At 45.3% G+C, this 23,349-nt stretch overlaps 1 protein-coding gene and 1 long non-coding RNA gene across 2 annotated transcripts in view; both read right to left on the bottom strand.

Moving 5' to 3' along the window:
- Nucleotides 1-3,963, bottom strand: part of LOC144139627 (cytochrome P450 3A41-like) — a 28,046-nt gene extending 24,083 nt beyond the window's left edge. The window contains exons 1-2 of the mRNA XM_077671923.1: nt 3,838-3,963; nt 1,954-2,079 (exon numbers count right to left, since the gene is read on the bottom strand). Of these exons, the coding sequence (XP_077528049.1) occupies nt 1,954-2,079; nt 3,838-3,963 (252 nt within the window). The remainder of the gene's footprint in view (nt 1-1,953; nt 2,080-3,837) is intronic.
- Nucleotides 3,964-4,953: 990 nt separating this feature from the next.
- On the bottom strand, nt 4,954-7,299 carry LOC144139141 (uncharacterized). The gene is made up of 3 exons (XR_013316070.1): nt 7,052-7,299; nt 6,082-6,178; nt 4,954-5,006 (listed from the first exon to the last, which is right to left on the bottom strand). It is a non-coding gene; the product is annotated as an uncharacterized LOC144139141 (long non-coding RNA).
- Between the last annotated feature and the right edge of the window lie 16,050 nt (nt 7,300-23,349).

The raw sequence follows: 23,349 nt of genomic DNA, 5'->3' as shown, positions 1-23,349 counted from the left end.
CGTTATTGCAACCTGCAGTACTCGGAATTTCTAACGAAACACAGAACAAAAGGGAGGAGCTTTACACCGGTTTTCACTGTCTAGCGTGCGTAATGATGCGAACAGCAATAAAATATCGCAGTCAAATATCTCGGAGTACGAATGCGCTACAAGAAATCTGCCAAATGAAACTGCGAAAAAATATGATTGCGCCTTACTTTCAAATACAACCATGCCATTAAAAGGTAATTATTTAATTTTCGTTAATTAAGCACCCGATATCAATAATTACCACCTAATTCTGTGTCCCCCCGGGCGCGTAACCTCAATATACAGGTGGTCTTCCCGTATATTCCAGCGCCTAATTAAAGAAAATGCCTGTCGAAATAATTTTAATCACCCTGTATATTGCTGCGATAGTCCTCAAACTTTTTTCTGTGTAGGGCTGCGTTATACCATCTCAGAAGCCGCAACATGTGGCTTGTACTGCTTCCACGTTCAATGACTGGCGCACTCAAAAGGAGTCGAGAGATGAGATGTGGTGACAGCTCATGCAGCTTTCAACCCCATAGTACTACGTTTCTCAGGCGAAGCTTATCGGGCCTTAAGCTGTGCGCGCAGTTTTCTTGAAAATAAATTATTCTAGAACAATGTTGTTGCCTTTCCTGTCTTCTTGAAGTGGTAATATTGCCGTTTGAGAATGATAAACTTGGCATAGTACATGAACTATACATTTTACGTTGGAAGCGTTCCTTTCAGCAATAATTATATGATGTTATAACTAACACATAAGGAGTGGTATTCTGGAGATTTTTTTGTGCTAAAACGTCCGTTTTCCTTACGTTTTATTGTGACGTACGGCCAGTTGTTGGCGGGCTTGGGGTTGACATTTGCGCAGCTGTTTTTGTAAGCCCCTTTTACGCAACTAAACCCATTTTAAACTATTTTTTGTGTTTGTTTGAACGTATTTTGAAAATAACATTATAAGCTTTAAATTTAAACTTGACAAGCTAACATGACAAGCTTTAAGTTTTCGTCACAAGCGGACGAATGCCAAGTGATGGAATCTGCAGCCAGCTTTTTCCCGTGGCAATGAAGTACACAACGTTGTGACTGCTCAATTATTTTTGTCTTGACCGGATTTTTATGACGGTGACAACGAATACTGTCTATCAAGAGGATATCTTACATATGGCGGCATCGACGCACTTACGGCAGGATGACGCGATCTTTTCCAAGAGCTTGAAATGGTTTGTTACGGCGTTGGCATATCTGTTGCACTCTCCGAGTAAAAAATGTGTGAGTGGTCGGGGTTTTAATTTGTTAACTACGTGTGTGCTTTGCGTCATGTCTACAAACCTTAAGCTGGTATGTGTATTCGTAAAATACCCATAAAATTACAATGATCACGCCAAGGGCTTGTGGGATTTTGGTCGTCTTCCCGGCAGCTATCAAGCTCGCAGACGATCGTTCCTTTCATTGTGTGATTGCGACGGCCTAGATACACCGGCTCACAGAGGGCTGCGACAGCGATATCGTTTCTTCATTTCCGACCGCTGACTGAAAGCCACTGGTATCGACGAAACAAAGAGCTCATAGCACTTGGTCCTCGGCACTGAGCCCGCGCGGCCACCGGCCAAGTTCGTTTCACAGCTCGTCCCACATACACCGCACACACCTCTTCGATAGCCGGAAGGCTTCTGCGGGCATTTCGAACGACGAAACATTGCTTATGGACCTCCTATTCCGCCAACGAGCCAAGAAGCCGCGGAACAATGCAATAGCTCCGCTGTGCTTGCGTCGCGTTATCACATCCGGGTGTTCAATTTCACCCGATCAAGGCTCACTCATAACGGACACTTTCCGAACAGACACAAAACGGACAAAACTTCAGCACCCTGTCCAATATATTATTATAGCTAGACATTCTTTTAGGAACTCGTAGTGTGTTTGCGGTGGGAGATATGCCCTTACTTTTTTCATATTTCTGGTCGTGAAGGCCGGCGACAGGAGACTCCGCATTTCTTTCCAACGCTGCCCACAGGCGTTTTGGATATTCAGCTTGTTGATGTGGTGAGTGCGGGCGAATCCGGACGTCACCTGCAAGTGCAGGCCATCTTTAGGATTACACTGCGCACACCAATGCCTATTTTTATTTATGGCATCCCTATCTTGCATGTTGAATGTATCCGCCTGTGTCTACGCGCAGATGATCAATAATGCCATGGAGCTAATAACAACAGACTCAGTCTTCTCAATGGTCAATAATGGTCATCCAGTGAATATAATATATTTTCTTTTATTTAAATAAATTTTAATAAATAAGTACATAAACAACGGCAAGCTTAGGTTTCTAAATCTGCTGCAATAAAAAATGTTCACATAGCAATAAGGGCTTGAAAGTGCTTCCATAAAACAATTTCACAGCTCGTAAGGTCAGTGCTTACTTTGAGTTTCGTAGCCTGCTGGGTGTATTAACTAGTTAGACGCAAAATTGGTTAATTTTTAAAGCGAAGCCGTCTACGTTTCTTTGATGGCATGCGGCGCACGTCAAAATGCACCACAGGAAAGCCAACATTACACAGGCCCCTCAAGAAAAACACCTCCCGTGGTAGGAGTCTAACCTGGTTCCGGGGGTTACGAAGGCGATGTCTATTCGATAGCGTCGTTCCGACACTGTCGAGGGGAGCGCAATTTTAAACGAAGCTTTTTTTTGTCTCACTCATAGCACCCGGCGCACGGACGCCATCGGCATAGCACGAGGATCCACATTCGCCGTGCAGTAAATCTGACTGATATGAACAATACAGTTCCTCATTCAACGTGGTGATCAAGTAGTACTCTCAGCAATTATTCCACTAAATTCTTTCTTGCTCTGGCTTTGGTCCTTCGCCACTTAAAGCGCAAGCGAGAAAGCTTTGTGTTTCAAACATCGTCGTCATTAGCCAGAGGGGTGCTTGTGTTTTATATCTTTTCATCATGCTCTCGCGTTTTCGGACCATTGTTTTCTTATTCCTGCTTTTTTTTAATTGCACACAGCTGCATGTAGTTAACGTGTATGAGCACAGTCTCCTTGATATTTTATTTTGATCAGTCATCATGATTACCCAAATTGCTCGACATCCCAGTTCGTAAAATAATGTAATTTGTTATGGGTAACTTCCCCATAACGTCAAGAATAGCGAACCATTATGACCGCGTGTAGAAATTCGGAGAATGACATTGCTCGAACGGTAAAAGTAAAGAATCGGACTGCCGCATAGACATAGCACGATACAAAATGTCACGCAGGCCTCGCAATATGTGTCCGCACGAGATCCCGTCCTTTGCTGAAATCATTCTGATACTCATTTTTCGAAAAATTCGCTTTCTTTATCCACTGATCGGTCGCAGTCGCTATCAATCCTGCACAGCGGTAACCCATGCGGACAGGTCACACATACCACTCCGTACATTTTGTCTACTTCATGTAGCAATGTCACACGGGAGGACTTTGGATAGTGGCGGCGAAAGGCTGCTTTTTTTTAGTACTGGGAGACCTTAGCAATAGCTTCTTAGCACACAAAAAATGATTGAAAAGACATTTCAGCGCTTTTAGTCTGTTACCTTACCAGCTAAAAGAAGAAAAATTTTAAACTTGAAAGCGAGAAACTCTGCCACTGTATATTGTCACCGGGCGTAGGGGGACGATGCCCCAAGGCGCCTTGCCCACCATCGACGATGAGGATGGCAGGCGTGCAGCTTGTGCGAACCTACTCTTGGCCACATTTTAAAATTGTTAAATCGTTCGTCTATCATCTTTAATCATAGTTGGCCTTCATCCTACCGTGACGCAACAAAAATAAAAAGTATACTCACACCTCTGCCGTGAAAATTTGCAAAGTCTTTGATCAGAACATTTTTGATGAGATCCAGGTCCTTCACGATAATGACAGGATATGCGCCATTGTAGAAGCTAAAGTAAGAAGACGCATTATTCCGCATTCCAAGCTTCACATCTTAATATGCAATTCAAGCAGCAAGCTTTTGGACATACAATGTTAGGAATAACAAAAAAATCGTGAAAATTACAGTCGATCTGTAACGCTACCACAATTGGCTATAACAAATGGCCGACATTTGGCACAAACGAACTGCATTGACTGAGCCCCTCGCCGTGATTTAAATAATGTGCTAAGTACGTCTGACCAAAACGCGTGCCTGCGTAAATAATGGTAAAATGTCATTTCCACTGTTCAGTTTTTCCGATATCATGACTTCAAAAGGACTTACTATTGAATTAAAAGCACCGAATCTCTTAGAAACCGGTTTATTTAGAGCAGATGACAGGGCAAATATATCAATCTTGGTATGCAGCTTCCTAAATTTATTTTTATTTCCCAATGTGGATAACATGGGTAAATTTAATACAGAGCAGCCGTACCTTGCGGCAATGTTGGCAACGTTGTCTCGGCCGTGTGGATAAGGTGGCTCAAATGGGAGGTGGAAGTCGGTCACAGTTTCGAGGTTTTGTTTGCTAGGTTAAGCATTGACCTGGTATACCTGACCGTCAGGGCGGGTTACACTACCTTCCTAGTACTTAGCGCTCGCTCTGACAAGAGAGACTGCGTCATATTTATCGCGTTTTGCTTGCTTGTGGTTGGCGACGCTCGAGCAGACGCTAAAGTTTTTTAGTGGTGGTTCCCGTCGGTTCTCTGCAATCTTAAGTTTGGTCCAAATTGCTTGATGCTTGTCTAATATATTATCGTTAAACAAATAATATCGTTAAAATCAATCCGACCTACATTATCATGTAAAAGAACCCTATAATAACCTGTAATGACCTTACGCTCTTGCTCTAATAAGCCCAACCGCTAGAGCAGATGAAGGCAAACCCAAACTAAATCTACAACAGTGGAACACCATTATGAAGAGGCTGAAAATTGACGCACACCACATGCCGTGATATTATTTCATATTAAAAGAAGAACTTGCCCGAAAAAATTTCCGTATTGTTCTATCCATTCTTTGAAAGCCTGTACTGTGCCCTGAAACAAAAGCAACATGCATTGAAATCACTCCAACTTCAGTCTCACTAAACAGTACATCCTGACTGTAACACAACTACTTAGGTGTAACCAAGGCAGGAAAAAAAAGACATCGCTTATCTCTGCAGTAGGCGGTCACTGGCGTCTGCTCTGAAAGCCTACTTTACAGCAAGAGTCCACAAAGATGCGATGATACAAGGTTGACTATGACGGCCACTCTGCTTAATAAAAGGACCTAAACAACACTAAACAATGTGTTAAAATTCGAAGAATCGACACAGTAGCAAAAAATGGAACATCACGGCAAGAACGATGCTGCACGAAAGCGAAAGAACAGACTTTTTTCGTGGCAGCTGACGCGAAACGGCGGAATTCCATCGCCGAATGTCGATCTTTGCCACTTTCAGCTCGCAAATAGTGATAATTAAAAGGCATAAAAGTATTTTTATTACGAAAACTTATTTATTTTGCCAGCGTGGTCATGCTCGTGTGTATAGACAAAACTTCGCAGCATATTTTGTTTCATTAAAATGTTATCAGAGAAATGGCAGTCGGCCATCCTTCTAAGATCCTAAGATCACCCAGGCCTCCAAGCAGGGCGTCATTTTCTCAAACTACACAGTCTAGAAATGTACTTAACAACGAGCTACACTTGAACATAACCTCTGAAACAAAAAGCGCCCCGTATACCATGTGCCCAACTTCAGAAAAGTGAACTGGGTGCAACCTGCTTGATATTTTTCAGGTTCTTTCTTTTTATGAATTTTTCAAATGGTATCTGATTTTATTAGTGTTTGTTCTTCATTGGCTTCCTTCTCTTCGAGGCAAGGTGAGCAAAACAGCCTAACAATTCCTTTTCTCTGACTTATTACGGAGAAACAGAACTTACCAGTACGGGCAGTCGTAGCTTTGCTCAGCAAATGTTTGTTTCATTCAAGACATGAAGAAAGGCGACGCAAGCTAAAACCACCAAACACAACTTTTCGGACTCAAAGCCGCTTATGCACGTACCACCCCCTCCCTTCCCTAAAAAACACAAAAGCCGAAACAAGGAAACTTGAAAAGAACCAAATACCTTTTGAACAAGTTCTGAAAGATTTCCAGAAAGAAACTTCGGGGGAGGTCCGGGAATTCCGAGGTCATTGAAGAAAGACAGCCTTCGTTTTCGTTGCCTAAAAAAGGGTGGCCATTTATTTCTCAAAGTATTTCACAAATGTTCTGAATGTTAACAGTCCACATTCACGCCTGTGTATATTTGTGATACGGATGTAGTGCCTACACTTTTGAGGAAACATGGACTGCAAGCTTCCTAACAGCGACAAAAAATCCTTGATTCCCTTAATTCCGCTCACGTGTTTTCAAGCACAAGTCCTGGCGATACTTATCAAGAACATTTTTACTGCAACATCGTATTCACGTTTCTATCTTGGTCTCGTGGCGCGAATTACTTCAGAAGGCAAAATGGCGACACTTCACTTCACGCCACAGCTTCGCCAGAGTCAGAGTTCTCCTTAGCTGGCATGCACCTCTTCCGCTACCGGATCGTCCCCTTCACCTGTCACCGCATACCCAACAGGCTACCTTTAACTCCAGAGCTTTAAACGCGCTCTGGCAGCTCATTGGGCACTGAGTTGTGACTCGCCCGATTCGTACTATGGAGTCTCGCTTTTGGTTCACTTACAAACTGAAATGTCTTCCTATTTACTCTTTCTGTATTGCACACAACAACAAATTTTCTACTTGACAACAACTAATAAAGCAACAACGCCGCTTTATTGCACTATGACACCTTAAAGCCTCCCCCTTTAAGAATCTGTCTATAGTAGCATCTCAAACGTTAACATTAAAAGGGACGCGAACGCAGTAACAATACAATAGGACCAAATATTTTGTTTTCGTTTGGTGCCAGCTTACAAAGCTATTTTCTCTAACTATAAGACTGTACTGTGAACAGTTATGCTTCCTTTACAGACTAATACCGTTAAGTTTCAAACTACAGTTAACCCAATGTCACTGATAATGTGGGGAAAGAAATGAATACTCACGTGTAGAACCATGCCATGAAGGCGATTAGCGCAGTTACGACGGCAGCTTGTAACGTAGATGACATAGTCAAACTGCTCCATTTCAGCACAAGCGGTCCTTCCATGCTGCACTCAAGATTAACTCGTTCTTTTTCTCCGAATTCCGTCGAACCTTGTTTCCTATTAAATTTCAGTCGTGAAACAATTGATCGGGGTTTCACCACGTGTCGTAAGCCGGTCCACCAGGTTCAGTGCGATCTCCTCAGTGCCCGCGATAAATTACGAGAATTACGAGTCGCTAATGTCGTGGGCTGCTCCACGATAGGCAAAGTGCCCTTTAATTGTAGACTGCGTTGCAATAGGTAACAGGAATGCTTGTTATAATCCCGAAAAACCTCGCGGGGTAGTTTTCAGATAATATTCTGTTACTCCGAGCAGGCTGAAGTACAATCCAAGCGGAAAACTACTGTTCTTATAGATATATCTACACATAGAAGCATCCAATTTTCTAAGCGAAGTGGGACAACAAGCTTGCCTAAATGAGGTCCACCGCTGTAACTGAGTTGCTGAAGTGCTTTCACTCTAGGCAAAGAGCGTTTTTGTAGATGCGGCCAAAATGTTGGAAGAAACACTAAAATAACAAAACGTACCCTCCCCACAGGATGTCATAGGGCTCTAAAGGACACAGCTGTTTTCCGTGCTGTCTATACTTTGACAATGCCGCGTCGCATTGGTGGCAGAGTTTATAGCAGGTACGTACGTGAGCCCCTACGTTTTACTTGAAAATTGTATGTGTTGCGCGCACAGCTTCAAATCAAAGATAAATGGCATTTCCAGTGACAACGCTTGCAACAAGAAAGCCGTAAGCGACTCCAACACTTTGCCCCCCCGGGCTTTCTGCCTGCTGGAATTCCCCTCACATGGCAGAAAAAAGTTTTCTTAACAAGGCCTACACCGACGCGGCAGATACCTCAGACGTCATCGGAAAATGGTCTAACAGTGGGTGTCCATCGCTAACCTCTTGACGTTTTATTAAACGTCATGCAAATTAGCTCCAACACCCGTCAAATGCACTTTCCCTGGTGACGTCGAAACAAAACACGTCAAGCATATCGGATTCACCGACGCCCCACCCATACCTCGCACTCAATACAAGTACGCGTGGGTGGTATTTGGATTCAAATACGTTACCGCAAAGATTGCACAGTCGCGAAGCAAAAGCAAGTATTTTTCAATCAGCGTACCGCTGTTTTTTGTTAAACATTTATAGTTAAGTTCTACAATTGGTCACTGTCACTTTTCTCGGTGATTTTGGAACAAAAGATGTCAATAGTGTCTGAAAAAACATGTCCTACAAAACATTTTAATTGATGGTTTCCAGCGTTCAGTGCTTTATTTTTAAACATTCAGGTACCTCACGTTTATAGGTGCCGAATTACTGAAAAGCAGCAACCGCGAGGGGTATTCTCTCGCATATCCAAACCTCCCAGTACCAACAGTAAAATATTGCGTGTCTGCACTGACTATCGTAGCTGAGCGAACTTCTTTACTTTATTCAACTCTTTAAAATATCGCAGGTGGCATCGGGTGACACTTTTTCGTCACTTCTTTAGCCTTGACAAAAGGGTTTTGGAAATTTTAATTATTCATACTCTGCACCTATCCAGAGCCCGAACCACTCAAAATTCTCCCTCGAAGTATAGGTCGCAGGCTATAGTGCGGAAAATTCGGTATATTTTAAAATAAAGGCGCCGCGCTACACCTCCTGAGCCACAAGGATTAGGATCCACTATTACCTCAACTTTTGCCCTCAACACTGATCGGCGAACGGGGCGTGTTAGCGGATGCATCCCCAGCCCCCAATCTTCGAAACGAACGTCCCGATGCGGGTTGTTGGCGCGTTGTCACGTTGAAAGCAGTCTGCCTTGGGAAGAGAGGGCGACAAACACTTTGTTGGTTCATGACGAGAATGTCGTGGTAAGGCCGCCATCTCGTGAAGGGCACCATTAGTTTAAGATGCATTGATGTTGGATGGCCATCCTGGCGCGCTCCACCAATCGTCTGAAGACTAGAAGCTGATCTACTGCTACAGCCACTGCTTATAAATGCGGTTGGGACTTGGAGAGGGGGAGAGAGAGAGCTTTTGACAGCCTCGTGAGCAGGATAATTTTCTTAGGTCCTCCATCCCGTGAGAGGCATCCGTAGTCTCAGAACCCTTTGTCCTGGCTGGGCATCCGGGCCTCTTCCACCAGCTGACAGTAGAGTAAGGGTTTGTTAGCACTACCGTACTAAGCGTAAAGGGTGCCGGCTACAAGGCGCAAAATATTGCAGAGATCCAACACGCGGTTTTGAAGTAGGAGGATTTTATGTAGCCCAGCAGAGTCGCTCGGAGCGAGAAGCGAAAGCGAACGATCTTCTGCTCTCTACCCTGAAATCCTAGTTTGCCGAATAAGTGTTCCGGTGTGACGTAACTGACAGGTGGCGGGAAAACGTCTATCCAGGTGTCACGCCGCTGTAGTGCGAGTACGCAAAATTCACATGCTGTGCGCTGAGAAAATCAAGGAGGAACCGAGCGAGCGCCGGCGCCTAGTCTTGATAGAAAGAAAGAGATGTGCTCCTCGGGTGAAATGGGACGGAGGAAATTAGCTTAGGACGATAGCCTCTGTAATGTCGAACGTTTCCGTGAATAAGAATTAAAGATACCCACAGTTCAATTGGATGTCATGTCCGTCGAACCAATTGGAAGGGGAGTACAGTTAAACCTGTATTAACAAAGTTGACAAAAATTCGAAAGTTCTCGTTACATCCAGGTATTCGTTACATTCAGGCTTCGAGTTAAGGCTCGCGTGAATGAAGGAGAAACTAAACCAAAATGCTAGACATCAGTGAAGGTGGACTAACTCTTTAGAATTTATTTATGTTAAAAACCGCGTGATTTCAGCCTGCTGCTTTCCCACAAACTTAGCCACTATACGGCATTCCAAAGAGGCAAGGTCACTTACGCGCATATTCACAAACGTAGCTTAAGTATCACCGGTGCCTTTCGACAATTTTCAGTGCCTTAACCCGTTTCATGGACCAAACTTGTTTCTGAAAAGGCGATTTTTCTGGAACTTGATGCTCTATTCGGCACTCAGAATTGTTGACAGGGTGCTCACTGGGATACACTGGGCAGCGACGTTTTTCTTTCCCCCTGGGAGAGACAGCACTTAAAATTGCGCGCTTGTCTTGAAAAGACAAACTAACTTTTCGTTTTCCGGCAGCAGAACTCATCACCGACGAACTGACACAACATATAGTACTGGAGACACGCGACTACACGTCAACAGGCAGGCCTACCTAACCGACACCGCATTGACTCTGGAAACGCACCGTAGTTTGCGGTGCGGGCGAAGATCGCTAAATTAGTGCATTTCTCAAGCCCATTTTTCAGAAAAAGCGCCAAAAACAATGCTCATCAGCGTATCGAATTCCTTACGTCAAGGTTAACCGTCGCAACGCCTTCCTTACATAGAATTCGCAAACACATGGTTTTTAAGGGGGCTGCCATGGGAAATTGAAAAACTTCGTTAAATCCAGGAATTCGTTACATACAGGTTCGTTACATCCAGGTTTAACTGTATTACAGAGTACGAAAGTTTTAGGTGAGCAACGGAGTTGCCCAGGAAGTTGGTATTCTAGTTACCGTTCGCATTATTGCACAGAACACTCGTTGTCAAGGTTAGGGGTTGTTATCAATCGGTACATACGATATGTCGAACGAGGGCGCTGGTCTAACTGCTTTTCTTGTCGTCCTTTGAGGGAGAGTAACTATTTTACTTTACTGACTGTGCAAAAGCTGTACAAAGAGCGAGAATTTTGTTTTCTTTCTTCATCACTAAGGCCAGGATAACGTTTTGCGATGTATGCCACAAAGCAAATCACCTGCTGAACGGCTGCAAATTCTGTGCAATCGTATGTGAACAGATATTGAATTCTTCATGCCTGAAAGTGTTTTTACTCGTACCTTAACAAATCTGTTTCTAATGCCATGACTTGCAGTTCTGCCTTCCATGCATGGTTATTTCACTGATAAATCTGTGCTCGTGATATCGGCATTTGCTTGTAGCTATATTGAATTGGTGATGTTTTTAATTTTCACTTTATCACATTTTACTATCTGACTTGTGTACCAATCTAAGAGCCTCTATGGTGTATTGGAAACGCAATAAAACATGAAATAATGAACATGAATGAATGAATGTGAGTATTTAAAACTTAACAAGAAAAAAAATCCAGCTTCTAAATACCTTCAAGTGATTAGTTTTTTCATTTGTAAAATATTTCTGGGTAGTAATTAAACCTTAACAACGGAAAAAGAGCCCGTATTTAACTGGGCTTAGATCTACGCGACCCCACATTTTGTCCTCCACCTTGGCGAAAAGCAAAAACGCCCGTGTGTACGAGATTTCGGCGCACGTTAAAGATCCCCAGGTGGTCAAAATTAATCCGGAGCCCTCCACTACGGCACGCCTCATCGCCTGCGTTGAGTCGGCACGTTAAACCCTACAATCAATTGTCGTCCACCTTGTGATGGTCTCACTTATCTCGCACATAAGGGTACCGACCCTTAAAATGAACCAGAAAATAAGGAATATTTTATGACGAAGCAAAACAATGAACAATTCAAAGACGAGTGTCCTATCGCTATTTTTTTTTATTGGACATTTGTTTATTCACCCCGTCCGTCATGACGGGAAGCTTCTAGAAGCTTCCCGCCATGGCAGACGTGTTTTACATGGCAGACGTGTTTCCATGGCAGACGTGTTTCACGCGAAGTTTCACCTTTTCGTCATAAAATCTGCCTTGTGAATTCTAATTCTTTCGCAATCCTCCTTCATAACGCTATATATCACTTTTATACCAAATTTTAACCTCGTAGCACCAATGTATTTTCAGATTGCAATAACACTGAAAGGTGGGGCTAGTTGGTGACAATTCATAACTTTTGCGCACAAAAAACAAGGACTAAACGGAACGTTTAGTCCTCGGTTTTTGTGCGCAAAAGTTACAGCTATGAATATTTTCAGATATGAACGTGTAATTGTGTCCGCATGAGGGTGGCCGGGTCGAGTTAAGTGTCAAGGTAAATAAAACAAATCTAGCTCAGTTCCCCGACCAGTGGCCCTTCAAAGACCATAGTCTCGTTATCAAGGTGCTGTTCCAATAATTTGGCGAGTTAAATCAGCTCACCAGGCACATTTTTGGTGAAGTTACAGCCTAAATCCCAAATGTAAACAAACCACTGGCACAGTTAGCCCTAGTCGGCGACCCGCAGGGGCAAAACCGCAGAATAAGCAGGTGATACACCCGGGGGGGGGGGGGGCCTGTAAACAGTAGAAATAGTTTCAAAAACACATCCGCTGCCTCGCCCAGGCAGCTAGAAACAAGAAATTCTCTAAATAACAGCCACGTATGGTCCGAAAGCGATGCTAATAACAAATTAGCAGTGGCTTAGCTCGGCTGTGCCTGGATATACGTACCGTGAGCTAAGGTTCAGCTGGTTATTCTTAGCTTTGCTGGTTGTCTAGGTTTAGCTTGATTATCATGCTTACTGCTGCTTCAATGACACACACAGGGTATACGCATTATGTACAACATGTATACTTATCAAGCGGCTCCGGCGCAGCGTCACCAATCGCCCCAGAGCCAAGCTGGTTCCACAGGCGCCCGCCTGTATTGCTGCGACGCACGAGCCATCGGTTCCACACTCGGCCATCCCTCGCATGATCATCAAGTGGACCGGGCCGCCCCGTGCGAAACGGAGGTCGGCGAAGACGCTGGGCGCGTGGGGTGTGTGAGAGACGCAGGGAAACGAGCAGTGTTCTGTGCGCCGTATAACGACATTGCTCCTCGCGCATGCACAGCGCGGCTCTCCAGGAGCCACGCAAAACTGCTCAACCTGGGCCAGTGTAGCTCGGCGGAGCAGCCGGTGCCAAAACGCACAACAAGCCATTAACGCACAAGGCATTGTCTTTAAACAGCTGAAATAGGATGAAAATACTCATCGCTGCATCGCACAGGCAATAAGAAACAATAAAAGGCCAAAATAATAACAACCTAGCCGGCCCACCCGCAGGATTAAATTCGAAAAAAAGGACACTGCTTTTTAGGTAGGTTCAATGATTATTCGAAAAGCTAAAAGAAACCTTCCTCAACCTTGGCCTCTAACCTACGAATGGGAAGAGCTCTAAATAAGTTCACCGCTACGTCGAAAACTCCGTGCCCACACACAGCTGGAGGCGACCCTGGTTGACTCAGGTAACATGACTAAAATTTAAATAACTCAACAACGCTAGGGCACAGAAAAACCTATAACCACTTTCTGTGACCACCCGAGAAGGGGCTACCTAGGTTCGGCTTTTATGTAGAAAATACTGAAATAAAGTTTTTCAACCCCTGTCCCGGTCACAAGGTTTCCAGATTGTAGAGAGAACAGGGTTACCTAACTTTCGCGCAGCCCTGCCAAAATGCCAGGTTGTTCCGACAAACAGCTTTTCAGCTCCGAATTATGTTCAAGTCGCAATGATTGGTACTAATACATCCTCAGAGGCCTTTTTGGCCAGCTCAGCTTCAAGCCAGCCATTATTAGTAGCCATACACATTAGCACAGCATCGGTTGACTTTTCCAGCGCCCAGACGTCAGTGGGTCTCTCATCAGTCAGCCAGAGCCTCAGCTGGTTCCTTCAGAACCGCGCGTATAAAAAAGCAAAACCCAGAAATGCTGGCTCAGTATGACTGTAGGCGTGCGCGACAACGCAGTCCGCAAGGAACTTCTCTAGCTTTCTCTCTATTTTTTGTCCGGCCCTGGGCCGTACCCATGCTGGCATAGAGTGCTGCCTGCTCCGGCAGTAACCAGCCTGACGAATACCTAAGACGCTACGCTAGAAAGGCTCAACGGCGCTACCAAGGCTCTTGGCGACACAAACAGCACTCCCTCACCAGAGAAGGATCTGGCTGCCCTGGTGTAGGGGGCCGCCACCTGCCGCAACAGACACTCAACTCTCGCCCTAAGTGCCCAGCAGCTGTAGAGCACCTGCCGATGGCGGCGATCAGAACAGCGATAGAGTAGAGGCTGTTAATAATCTCTGGATCCGGACAGGCCGCCATTGGAACTTGACCCTGGCAACGTTCAATAGAGGCACCTTGTCAAGCCAGGGAAGCTTAGCTGTACTGCTGAAGGTGCTCTCAGACATTAAGCGGGCCATTATAGGATTAAGCGAAATTGGAAGCACAGGCGATGGCTTCACAAAGCAAACTAGTAGGTACATTGTGGGCTACAGGTGAACGCTAGCGAAGAAAGAGCACACGGTTGGATGTTTAATCCACAGAGAGAGAGAGAGAGAACAAGACTTTATTATTACTATCCGGCATGTGAGGGAGTGGGTCATGCCGCGCAGGGCCTCGCCACCCCTCTGTCTCGCTAGACCTCTATGTTGCCTGACTCATCATTGGCTACTAGGAGGAGTCTCCGTTCGCCTCTGTCGGGCCAGCGCAGCATCGAGCCGCTGGATAGCTTGGAGTTGCATCGCCTGATGGGGCGACGTGACGCACTGTTCAATGTCCGGTGGAAACGAGTCCCAGGTATTCCCCTGCACGGGAACACCACACCCCCACACCACAGAGAAATAACAGAAAACGTGGAGGAGTTTTTCAGCATTAGTGAGAGAGTCACCACGATCGTGATCATGCTAAGAAGCGATAGACGTTAAAGATGCTACAGGTCTGTGTGCGAAGAACCAGCTATCATGACGAAGACATAGGCCGCTTCTACGAGGATGTTGAATCAGCAATTAACAAGGCAACAACGCTATTCACGATTGTGTTTGGAGAGTTTAAAGCAAAGGTCAAGAAGAAGAAAATGGGGGAAAGGTTAGCAGAAAATTTCGGTACAGACAATTGAAACAGTCGATGAGTACACTAGTGGAATTTTCAGAGAGAAATATCCTGAGGTTGATGGACACCTTTTACAAACAATAAAAATCAAATGGACTTGACAAAGTCCTGATTGTACAAAAAAACAACACTGACATCATTTTCAGTGATAACCCGGGTATTGACTAAGACGTACAGAGACTAATTTAGATTCGGAATAGCAATCATAGCATGGTTTGATGCAAGCTTCAGGCTGAATGTCAAAAGAGAAAAGAGAAAAATCCTGCAAACAAAGTCACCCAGCGCCGAGTGAGGGCGAAATCGCAGGAGTTTATAGTAACTCTTCCAAACAAATTCGCGCTTCCAGAAGAGCGTTCTGCTCGTCGATAGGGTTAGTGCAGACAGGCTAAATGACAACCTAACACCAGCACTCCATGAATCAGAAGCAGCTTGGGAGCAGTAACATGTACGAAACAGAACTAATACAGAAAACGAATGAACCGATTTCCAAACGTAAGAGCATGAAAGTGTCAAGTGCGGCCGATCAGACTGAATAAGCCGAGCGGTCAAAACTGATTAGCAGAACTAAAATAAGCGATATTTGGGCATATAACATGGCAGTGATCGATGAAATGCTGCCAGTAGGGGGAAGCCTGAAAGCAGCTAAGAGAAACCTAGCCTTCGACAAAGACACGATGTGCGCACTCAGACACGAGCACGGTAACGTAACGCAGAACTTGGATGACATAGTAAAAGTAGCAGAACGGTTCCACAAAAGGCGGTATGCCAGCGACGTTAGACTTTTAGAAACTACTGAGGGTACACGCTCAACTTGACATGTCCCACTAGTAACCAAAAAGATTGTAAAGAAGGCTCTCAAAGGCATGAAAAGAGAAAAGGCTATAAATGAAGTCGGCATAACCGTGGATCTATTGAAGCAGGGAGGTCATATTGTTCCAGAAAAGCTTGCTGTAGTATTTTCGGAATGCTTTAAGACTCAGAAAGTGCCGTAGCCTAGAAGAACGGCGACATTATTCTGATTCGTAATCGTAAGAAGGAAGATCGCAAGGACCGAAAGAATTACAGACCCATCAGCCTACTTTCGGTAGTGTACCGGCTTTATACTAAAGTTATAGTTAGCCGTATAGGTGACATCCTGCATTTCCAGGAACCTAGAGAGCAGGATGTGTTTACAAAAGGGTAATCGGCCATAGATCACATTCACGTTGTCAATCAGATGGCAGAAAATTCCGCAGGATACGCTAAACCAATTTACATGGAATTTAAAGACAATGTGAAATCTCTAGATTCCGTACTCACCGCAGCCATGCTAGAAGCACTAAAACACCAGGGAATGGAGGAGACCTACATAAGACTTCTAGAAGACATGGTGCGCAGTGCACAATCAATATGTGCGGATGTGCTTTTCTGGTGCTCCGACAACAGCATGTTTCTACAGAGAAGGACAGCGGAGGACAGCTGAAGCTGAGTATTTTACTTGCACGGTTCTTTCTCGTTGTGTCGGGTTTTCAGTCGAGATGACGAGTAGAAAGCTGGCACAGTGTGGTAGCTGTCCGCGGCAAGTAGACGCAGAGGAGCTTCAGCGGTATGGCGGCGAGGCAGACGAAGGGGCAGGTACGTGTGGTTTATTGCTTAGTGGTGTCGCGGCTACAATGTGTAGAAGCGGATAACTCGGGGTTAGCTAAGGGGGCTGCAGAACTGGAGGCAGTGCTATGTAACGAACGCTACGAACGGAGGGCCGTTGAGGGAAAGTTAGATGCAGCTGAGAGGAAGCTCGAAATGAGTATCATTTCGCCAACAAATCACGAACACCTCGGGCCATGCAGCGAAGCGGAGGCAGGCACCGAGGTGACACCAGGGGTGGAAGCAACGAAAGGCAACAGCTATTCCCACATGCTGCAAGGTAGGCCAGAAAAACCAGTCGATAAGCAGGGTACCAGGAATGAGCAGCACGTGGCAGATAGCATGGTCATCAGTGCCAGAGATTCTAACATTAACAGAAGCAGCACTGCCATAGCGGAAAGGGTAAAGGGTGATAAGCGTGTGAAGGTGGGGTGTTTCCCAGGTCAAACGATGCACACGGTCATGACTGCAGCGAAGGGGCAGCTGGCCTTGTCTAGCAAAGCTAGAAACCTTGTGGTGATTGCCGCGGGGCTTAACGATGTTCTAAAGGGAGAGGAGAGAAAACTTGGCCAGGAGATAGCGAAGGGGGTAAAGGACATGCGGGCGACGGCCCCAAATGTGCTCATTGTAGTCTTCACCTTCCAGGAGGTGATGAAGCAGGGCGTGCACACCGAGCGGGCAGAACTCGCTGCTAACAGCGAGATTGTGGGGCGCGGAAGGAACTTGGGCTTGAAGTGGTAGACGTGAACAGGGTAGTGGGCAGCATCAGACATAGGCAAGCTTTTCAGTGGGACGGGATTCACTTCAGCCCCAGGCTAGGAAACAAGGTGGGGTGGCGCTTAGGTGGGAGAGCGGTAGCTTTTTTAGGGGGCCCCGCGCAGCTAAGGAAGGCAAACTAGGAGACAAAGGGGAAGCAAGGGACACATGCACACTCAACGCTGGTAGGCAGCCTGGCCTAGAGCTAAACGGAGAACCTACAGACGTAACTGAGAGCGTTGACGGAATACATTTAAGTGGAAACAATGGAGCAAACAATTTTGTTAAAGACAAAAACAGACCCCGTAAGCGAAAACGAAAAACAAATGCAATAAATATTTATTCAGCTACATAAATATGCACGGAGGCAGAAAGCCAGATAAGTGGGTGGAAATTCAAAACCAACTTGAACGGGAAGGAATAGACGTGTACGCTTTAGCCGAGACTCACCTCCGGGACCTAGAAGCCCCACCTATCATAGACAATTATGTCTGAGAAGGTTGCAACAGGACCACAGGAATGAAGAAAGGGGGAGGTATTGGCATGCTCATTAAACAAGGAACCGACTAGCAGAGAGTGCATGAAAGCTGTAAAGAGCATCTATGGGTTAGAGGCACCATAGAGGGGAAAAATACATGGTTAGGAGTAGTGTATCTGTGGACCGGAAGTAGCGCAAGGGAGAAAAATGGGGAAAGGGTAAACTGTTTGAGAAGAGATATGAATGCCCATATAGAAGGTTTGGATGGATACACAGACCACAACGGTTCTCTAGTGATCGATCTATGTCAGGAAAACCGGCTTGTAATAGTAAACACGGAAAGCAAGTGTGACGGACAAATAACGCGGGAAAGCGGTATAGACAGTCCAGCATATACTACAGTTTAGTATCCGAGACAGTATACGGAAGGCTGCGGGAAATGAGGATAGATGAAAATGGAACAGACAGCTTAGGAAGCGACCACAAGCGGTTTAGCTTGTACTTTGGAGGCACAACCCGGACAAATTTAGAAATAGGTACTACCGGAGGAACTAAGTTGAACAATGAGCTGTTAAAGATCATCTCTGATAGGATGCAACATGAAATCAATAAATACCCAGACAAAAATTGGGTTACTACGAAATGATTGTGTTTATAAAGGGTAAGATGAATGAAGCGAAACAATAAAACCGATGGAAAGGAAAGAGAAAGCCGAGGATCTGGTGGAATAAGGACAGAAACGAGGCTATTTACCAGCGAAAAAAGGCGTCGAAAGAACATAGCGGAGGCACGAAGAACTGGTATAAAACTGGAGGTAGTTAAGGAAAAAGGGGATATCTACTGGGAAAAAAGCTAGAAGTGCAGAAAATGTGCAAGCAAAGATCAAGCGAAAAGTGAACAATAGATGGCAGAAACACGGCAGAAGGACCAAAGCGCATCCAAAAAGTTTTGGAACCAAGTAAAATCATTATGCTCGAAAAACAATATCTATCAAATATTCTTGATTGATGAAGACAGGAAACATGTAGGAGAGCACGCGTTGGCGCATATTTATCGAGCGATTACTAAAAAGTTTAGGAGAGTAGAGGTAGGTAAGCCAGTACCGATAACATCAGCGCCAACGAAGACTGCGGAAAGGGAAAGACGTGACGTTTGAACAACCCTGATTGGAAAAAAGCAGAGCAAAAGTTTTCCCCAGACAGCAGTGGGCCCGGACGAAATACCAATGTAACTGATACACCTGCTTGGGCCTCAAAGTAAGGCATCGTTTATGAGGGCAATAGATAAGAGGATACAAACCAAACAAAGACCGGAGGACTGGCTGGAAAGTGGGATGAATTTAATAAATAAGGCACAGGCAACAAAGCCAGTATTGATTCATACAGACCACTCACAGTAACTTCAGTGGTGTATAGGTTAGTAATGCAGGTGATAGAGTCAGAAATTCAAGCATGGATGGATGAAAATGAAACCCTTGGGTAACTTCAGAATGAGTTTAGACGAGACAGGCGATTGGATGATAATTTGTTCGGGATAACACAACGCATTGAAATTGCGAAAGCGCAAAATTTACCATGATGGATTACGTTCTTGGACATTAAAGGAGCATATGACAATGTAAACACAGAACTGCTGTGGAGAATGCTGAAACTCCAGGGATTAGATGACGAGGTAATACAGTTCCTTATAGCAATCTATAAATTTAATATAGTGCACCTTACATGGGAAGGACAGAAATGCGCCAAGCGGGTCAACACCCATCGGCGACTGAAACAGGCATGCCATTTGAGCCCAATACTGTTTATGCTTTACATGCAGGGTTAGAAACGAAACTGGAAGAAAGTCAAGTAGGGTTCAACCTAACGTATATGCTGCAAGGCGAAGTGGTACAACAGCGTATTCCGGTAATGTTATACGCAGACGACATTATTCTTTTTGCTGATAACCAGACCGATATGCAACGGCTCTTTAATATTAGCGGCCAGGGAGCCCCCGACCTCGGTTTTAATATGAGCGCAGAAAAATGGGGAATAATGGTTTCCAATGACACTACCACTGACGTAGTGTCTCTCCAGCATGGCGAACTACCCACAGTAAAAAAATATAAAGAATTCGGAGTGTTGATAAACAAACAGGGAGCAACTTAAGGGTAAAGGAAAGTGAAACGCAGCTATAATGAAGCATAGACCTCTGTGCGGATATAACAAATATGCTGTGGCGAGAGGAATGTGGAAAGGAGCAAAGGTTCCGTGTCTCACATCTGCGAATGCAGTGCTCTGCTTAAAATCATGTGTTCTTACCGGCCTCGAAGTGAACCAGAGAACAGTAGGCGTTTGGCCTTAGGCGCGCATGAAAAAACAACTAACCAAGCAGTGAAGGGAGATATGGGCCGGGCGTCGTTTCAAGTTCGAGAAGGGCAGAGTAAAATATTCTTTGAGAGGAGGTTGAAGGCAATGGATCAACGTAGGTTGGCAGCTAAAGTGTTTAGGTACTTATACTTGAAAAGCGTGGACATGCAGTGGTTAAGGAAGACTAGAAGGCTAACGATGAAATACGGTTAGAACAGTGGAAAATCCAAAACAGCCAAGGTAACGAAAAAAGAGGCAAGGCGGATAGAAGCTGATCAATGGATAGAAAAAATGGAAGCTAAAACGTCGTTACAGATGTACAGGGCATAGAAATGGACATCAGACAGGAAAATGTCTACGATAATTCCCAGGGCAATGCTTTGCTTTTTGAGGCTACAGCAGGTTGCTTGCGAACTAAAAGCTTTTTCTGGAAGTGTTCACCAAATGATGGGTATGGGTGGTCTTCGGAAAAGAAACAGAAGCTATGCGGTACATAGTGTTAGAATGCGAGGGTATCCATCCAATACCCTCCATCCAAATCTACATAAGGGAAATATTCGGCTTCCAGAAGCCATAGGATCTAAAGGTAGCACAGAGGAAGTTAACTTCAAGGCTGTCGAGGCGACGAAATGAAGATTGCAATGCTGGTGGACGAAAAGCAGAGAGGGGAATATTGCCTAGGGCAGGTACCACCTATAACAGGAAAAAAAAAGTTTTTTTGTGCCTAACAAGTTTTTCGTGCCCGCCCTAATCAGAGCTAGTATTAAATCAAGACTGTAAAACATAAGTACATTAGTCCTTTTTGGTAAGATGGCAAGTCATCAACCCGCTACAAATTGGAAACCAATAGCAATTATCAATCATCATTACCATCATCATTCACAAATGAATGCACCGGCATGATAACCCTCCACAAGCAAAACGATAGATTCGCGATCCGGAAGGGAGGAAGACAGGGAGATACCATCTCGCGAAAACTATTTACTGCATGTCTGGGAGGGTGTTTGGAAAGCTACACTAAAAAAAAGTAGGATTTATAATAAACGCCGAGTACTTGAGCCATCTGAGCTTTGCAGACGACATCATGCTGCTGAGCGAAACTGCAGAACACCTGCAGGGAACGCTTGAAGAACTACAATCCTAAAGCAAGTCCGTGCGGCTCAAAAAAATAAGAATAAATTTAAAGCAATAAGGAACACGCATGCAAAAAACGTCCTTGTCAGCTTAGGAAATTAAACGATAGAAGAAGCAAAAAAATGTAACTACCTCGGACCGATGGGTAGTGCTGACGCCAACCACGAGAGACAAATCGAGCGCAAAATACACCTGGGTCGGGGAGCACTCGCCAAGTACTCCCAACTAATGAAAACGAAGCTACCTCTGTCACTCAAAAGAAAAATGTAATACCAGTGCGTCCGGCTGCTTACGGCATATGTAGCGCAAACGTGGCGCCTTACTAAACCACCAGACAGCAAATTTAGGTCGGCTCAATGGGCCATGGAACGAATAATGTAGGAGTAACACTCAGGGACAGATAACAGCTTCCTGGATCAGACAAAAATTAACAGTAGAGGATAGCATGGTTCAAAGAAAGAAAAAGAAATGTACTTGGGCTGGCAATGTAATTAGACGAACCGACAAGCGGTGGACATTTAGGGTAATAGAGTGGGTACAAAAAGACTGGTCTAGAAGAAGGGGAAGGCCATTAGCCGTTGGAGGGTTGAAATGAAGACATTTGGGGGTAAACTACGGACTCCAGCAGCGTGGTACTACTACTTTGACAGAACACCACCGGTCCCACAAGGAAAGATTTCGCTCTTTGTCCTGCAGTGGACATGCGTAGGGTGCTGATGATGATGGTGAGGATAATTGTGATGATAATTACGTTTTTAAAGCTTTAAAAACTAGAATACGCCTTTTCGATGGTTGCGGGATGAATGCTTCCAAATAATTTATCAAACACGGCGTTATATAACTAAAATAAGTTTATTTTCCCGAGATTCAGTTGTTATTGAGATATGGTTGCTTCAAATGAATTGAAACGCAAGGGCACGCACGATAGTTCACCCGAATGAGGGACTAACCATAGATACCAAAGACACCGAACGGTCTGGCGTAGAAACAAGCACCAGCTGCCTATAAAGTCGCAGACACTGTCGCAGACACAATACCCTTGCAACCTCCAAAAAATTCGCCCCACCTCCCCGAAGGGAATCGTGAGGAAATGCGAATGCACCGGGATCGGCCTGGCACCGCTGCCGCTTGGTCTCGGCCTCGCGCCTCTTCACCTGAGGATCGACCAAGCGAACGGGAGAGTGGGGCGAGCGTCGAGAAGAGAAGCACCAAAGCACCGAAGCACCGCGCCTGCCCTTGCCTACACTCTCCCACACACGCGGTTGCTCCGGCGAGCTCCCGCGATGCGAGCGCCCTCAAACGCCCGAGTGCGCTCCTCCTCTCCACTCACTCGCCGCTGATCCACCCGCACCACCTGCTCCGGTTGCTAGGGGAGAGGAGGAGCGCGCGCGCTCGCAACTGTTCCTATGGGAGAGGGGGTGAGAGCGGAGAGATAACACCTGCGGGCGCGTGGACGCCGCCCGGCGCCTGACATGGCTCAACTAAGAAATGCATTCGCATTTAAAAAATGGCAGCATCTCCACTCCGTGCATGATGGCGAGGGTGCGGAGTGCGGCGATTCGAAATGGCATCCAAGTTGCTCCCCGAGTGATATCCGATTTGCTTTCTTGTACCCTTTTAGGTAGTTTCCGCACAGATTTTGGCTTTATGGTGGTGTGCGCACGGATGGACGCGGACGGACATGGGGAGGTCCTAAGATACCCTGTACCGTTACAGGCGGGAAGTAAGCCGTTTGACTCTCGGCTACTAACTCACGGTCGTAGCCCAATGGGTAAGACGACTGACACTAACTCTGTCTGGTCTACCAGACGCAGGCTCGAATCCTGGCGGTACCTGTGTGATATTTTGCGATTGTAAATTCTGTGCGTAAGGACGCGCACCGACATTGTGAGGTCCAAAGATACTCCGCACCTGAAATATTTTCGACTACGTCAAATTAACCAAATTATTTCTACACCAAGCAAGCTTAATTTTAAAACGAAATCTTTCCTAGTGGGACCGGTGGTGTTCCTGCTCGGTTGACTGAATAACTTTTATAAGATGTC

This window comes from Haemaphysalis longicornis, unplaced genomic scaffold (assembly GCF_048455015.1).
Source record: "Haemaphysalis longicornis isolate Haplotype H1 unplaced genomic scaffold, Haemaphysalis longicornis Haplotype H1 scaffold_5, whole genome shotgun sequence".
NCBI lineage: Eukaryota > Metazoa > Arthropoda > Arachnida > Ixodida > Ixodidae > Haemaphysalis > Haemaphysalis longicornis.
Note: the sequence above shows the minus strand (reverse complement) of the source record. Positions and strands in the feature narration are given on the sequence as shown.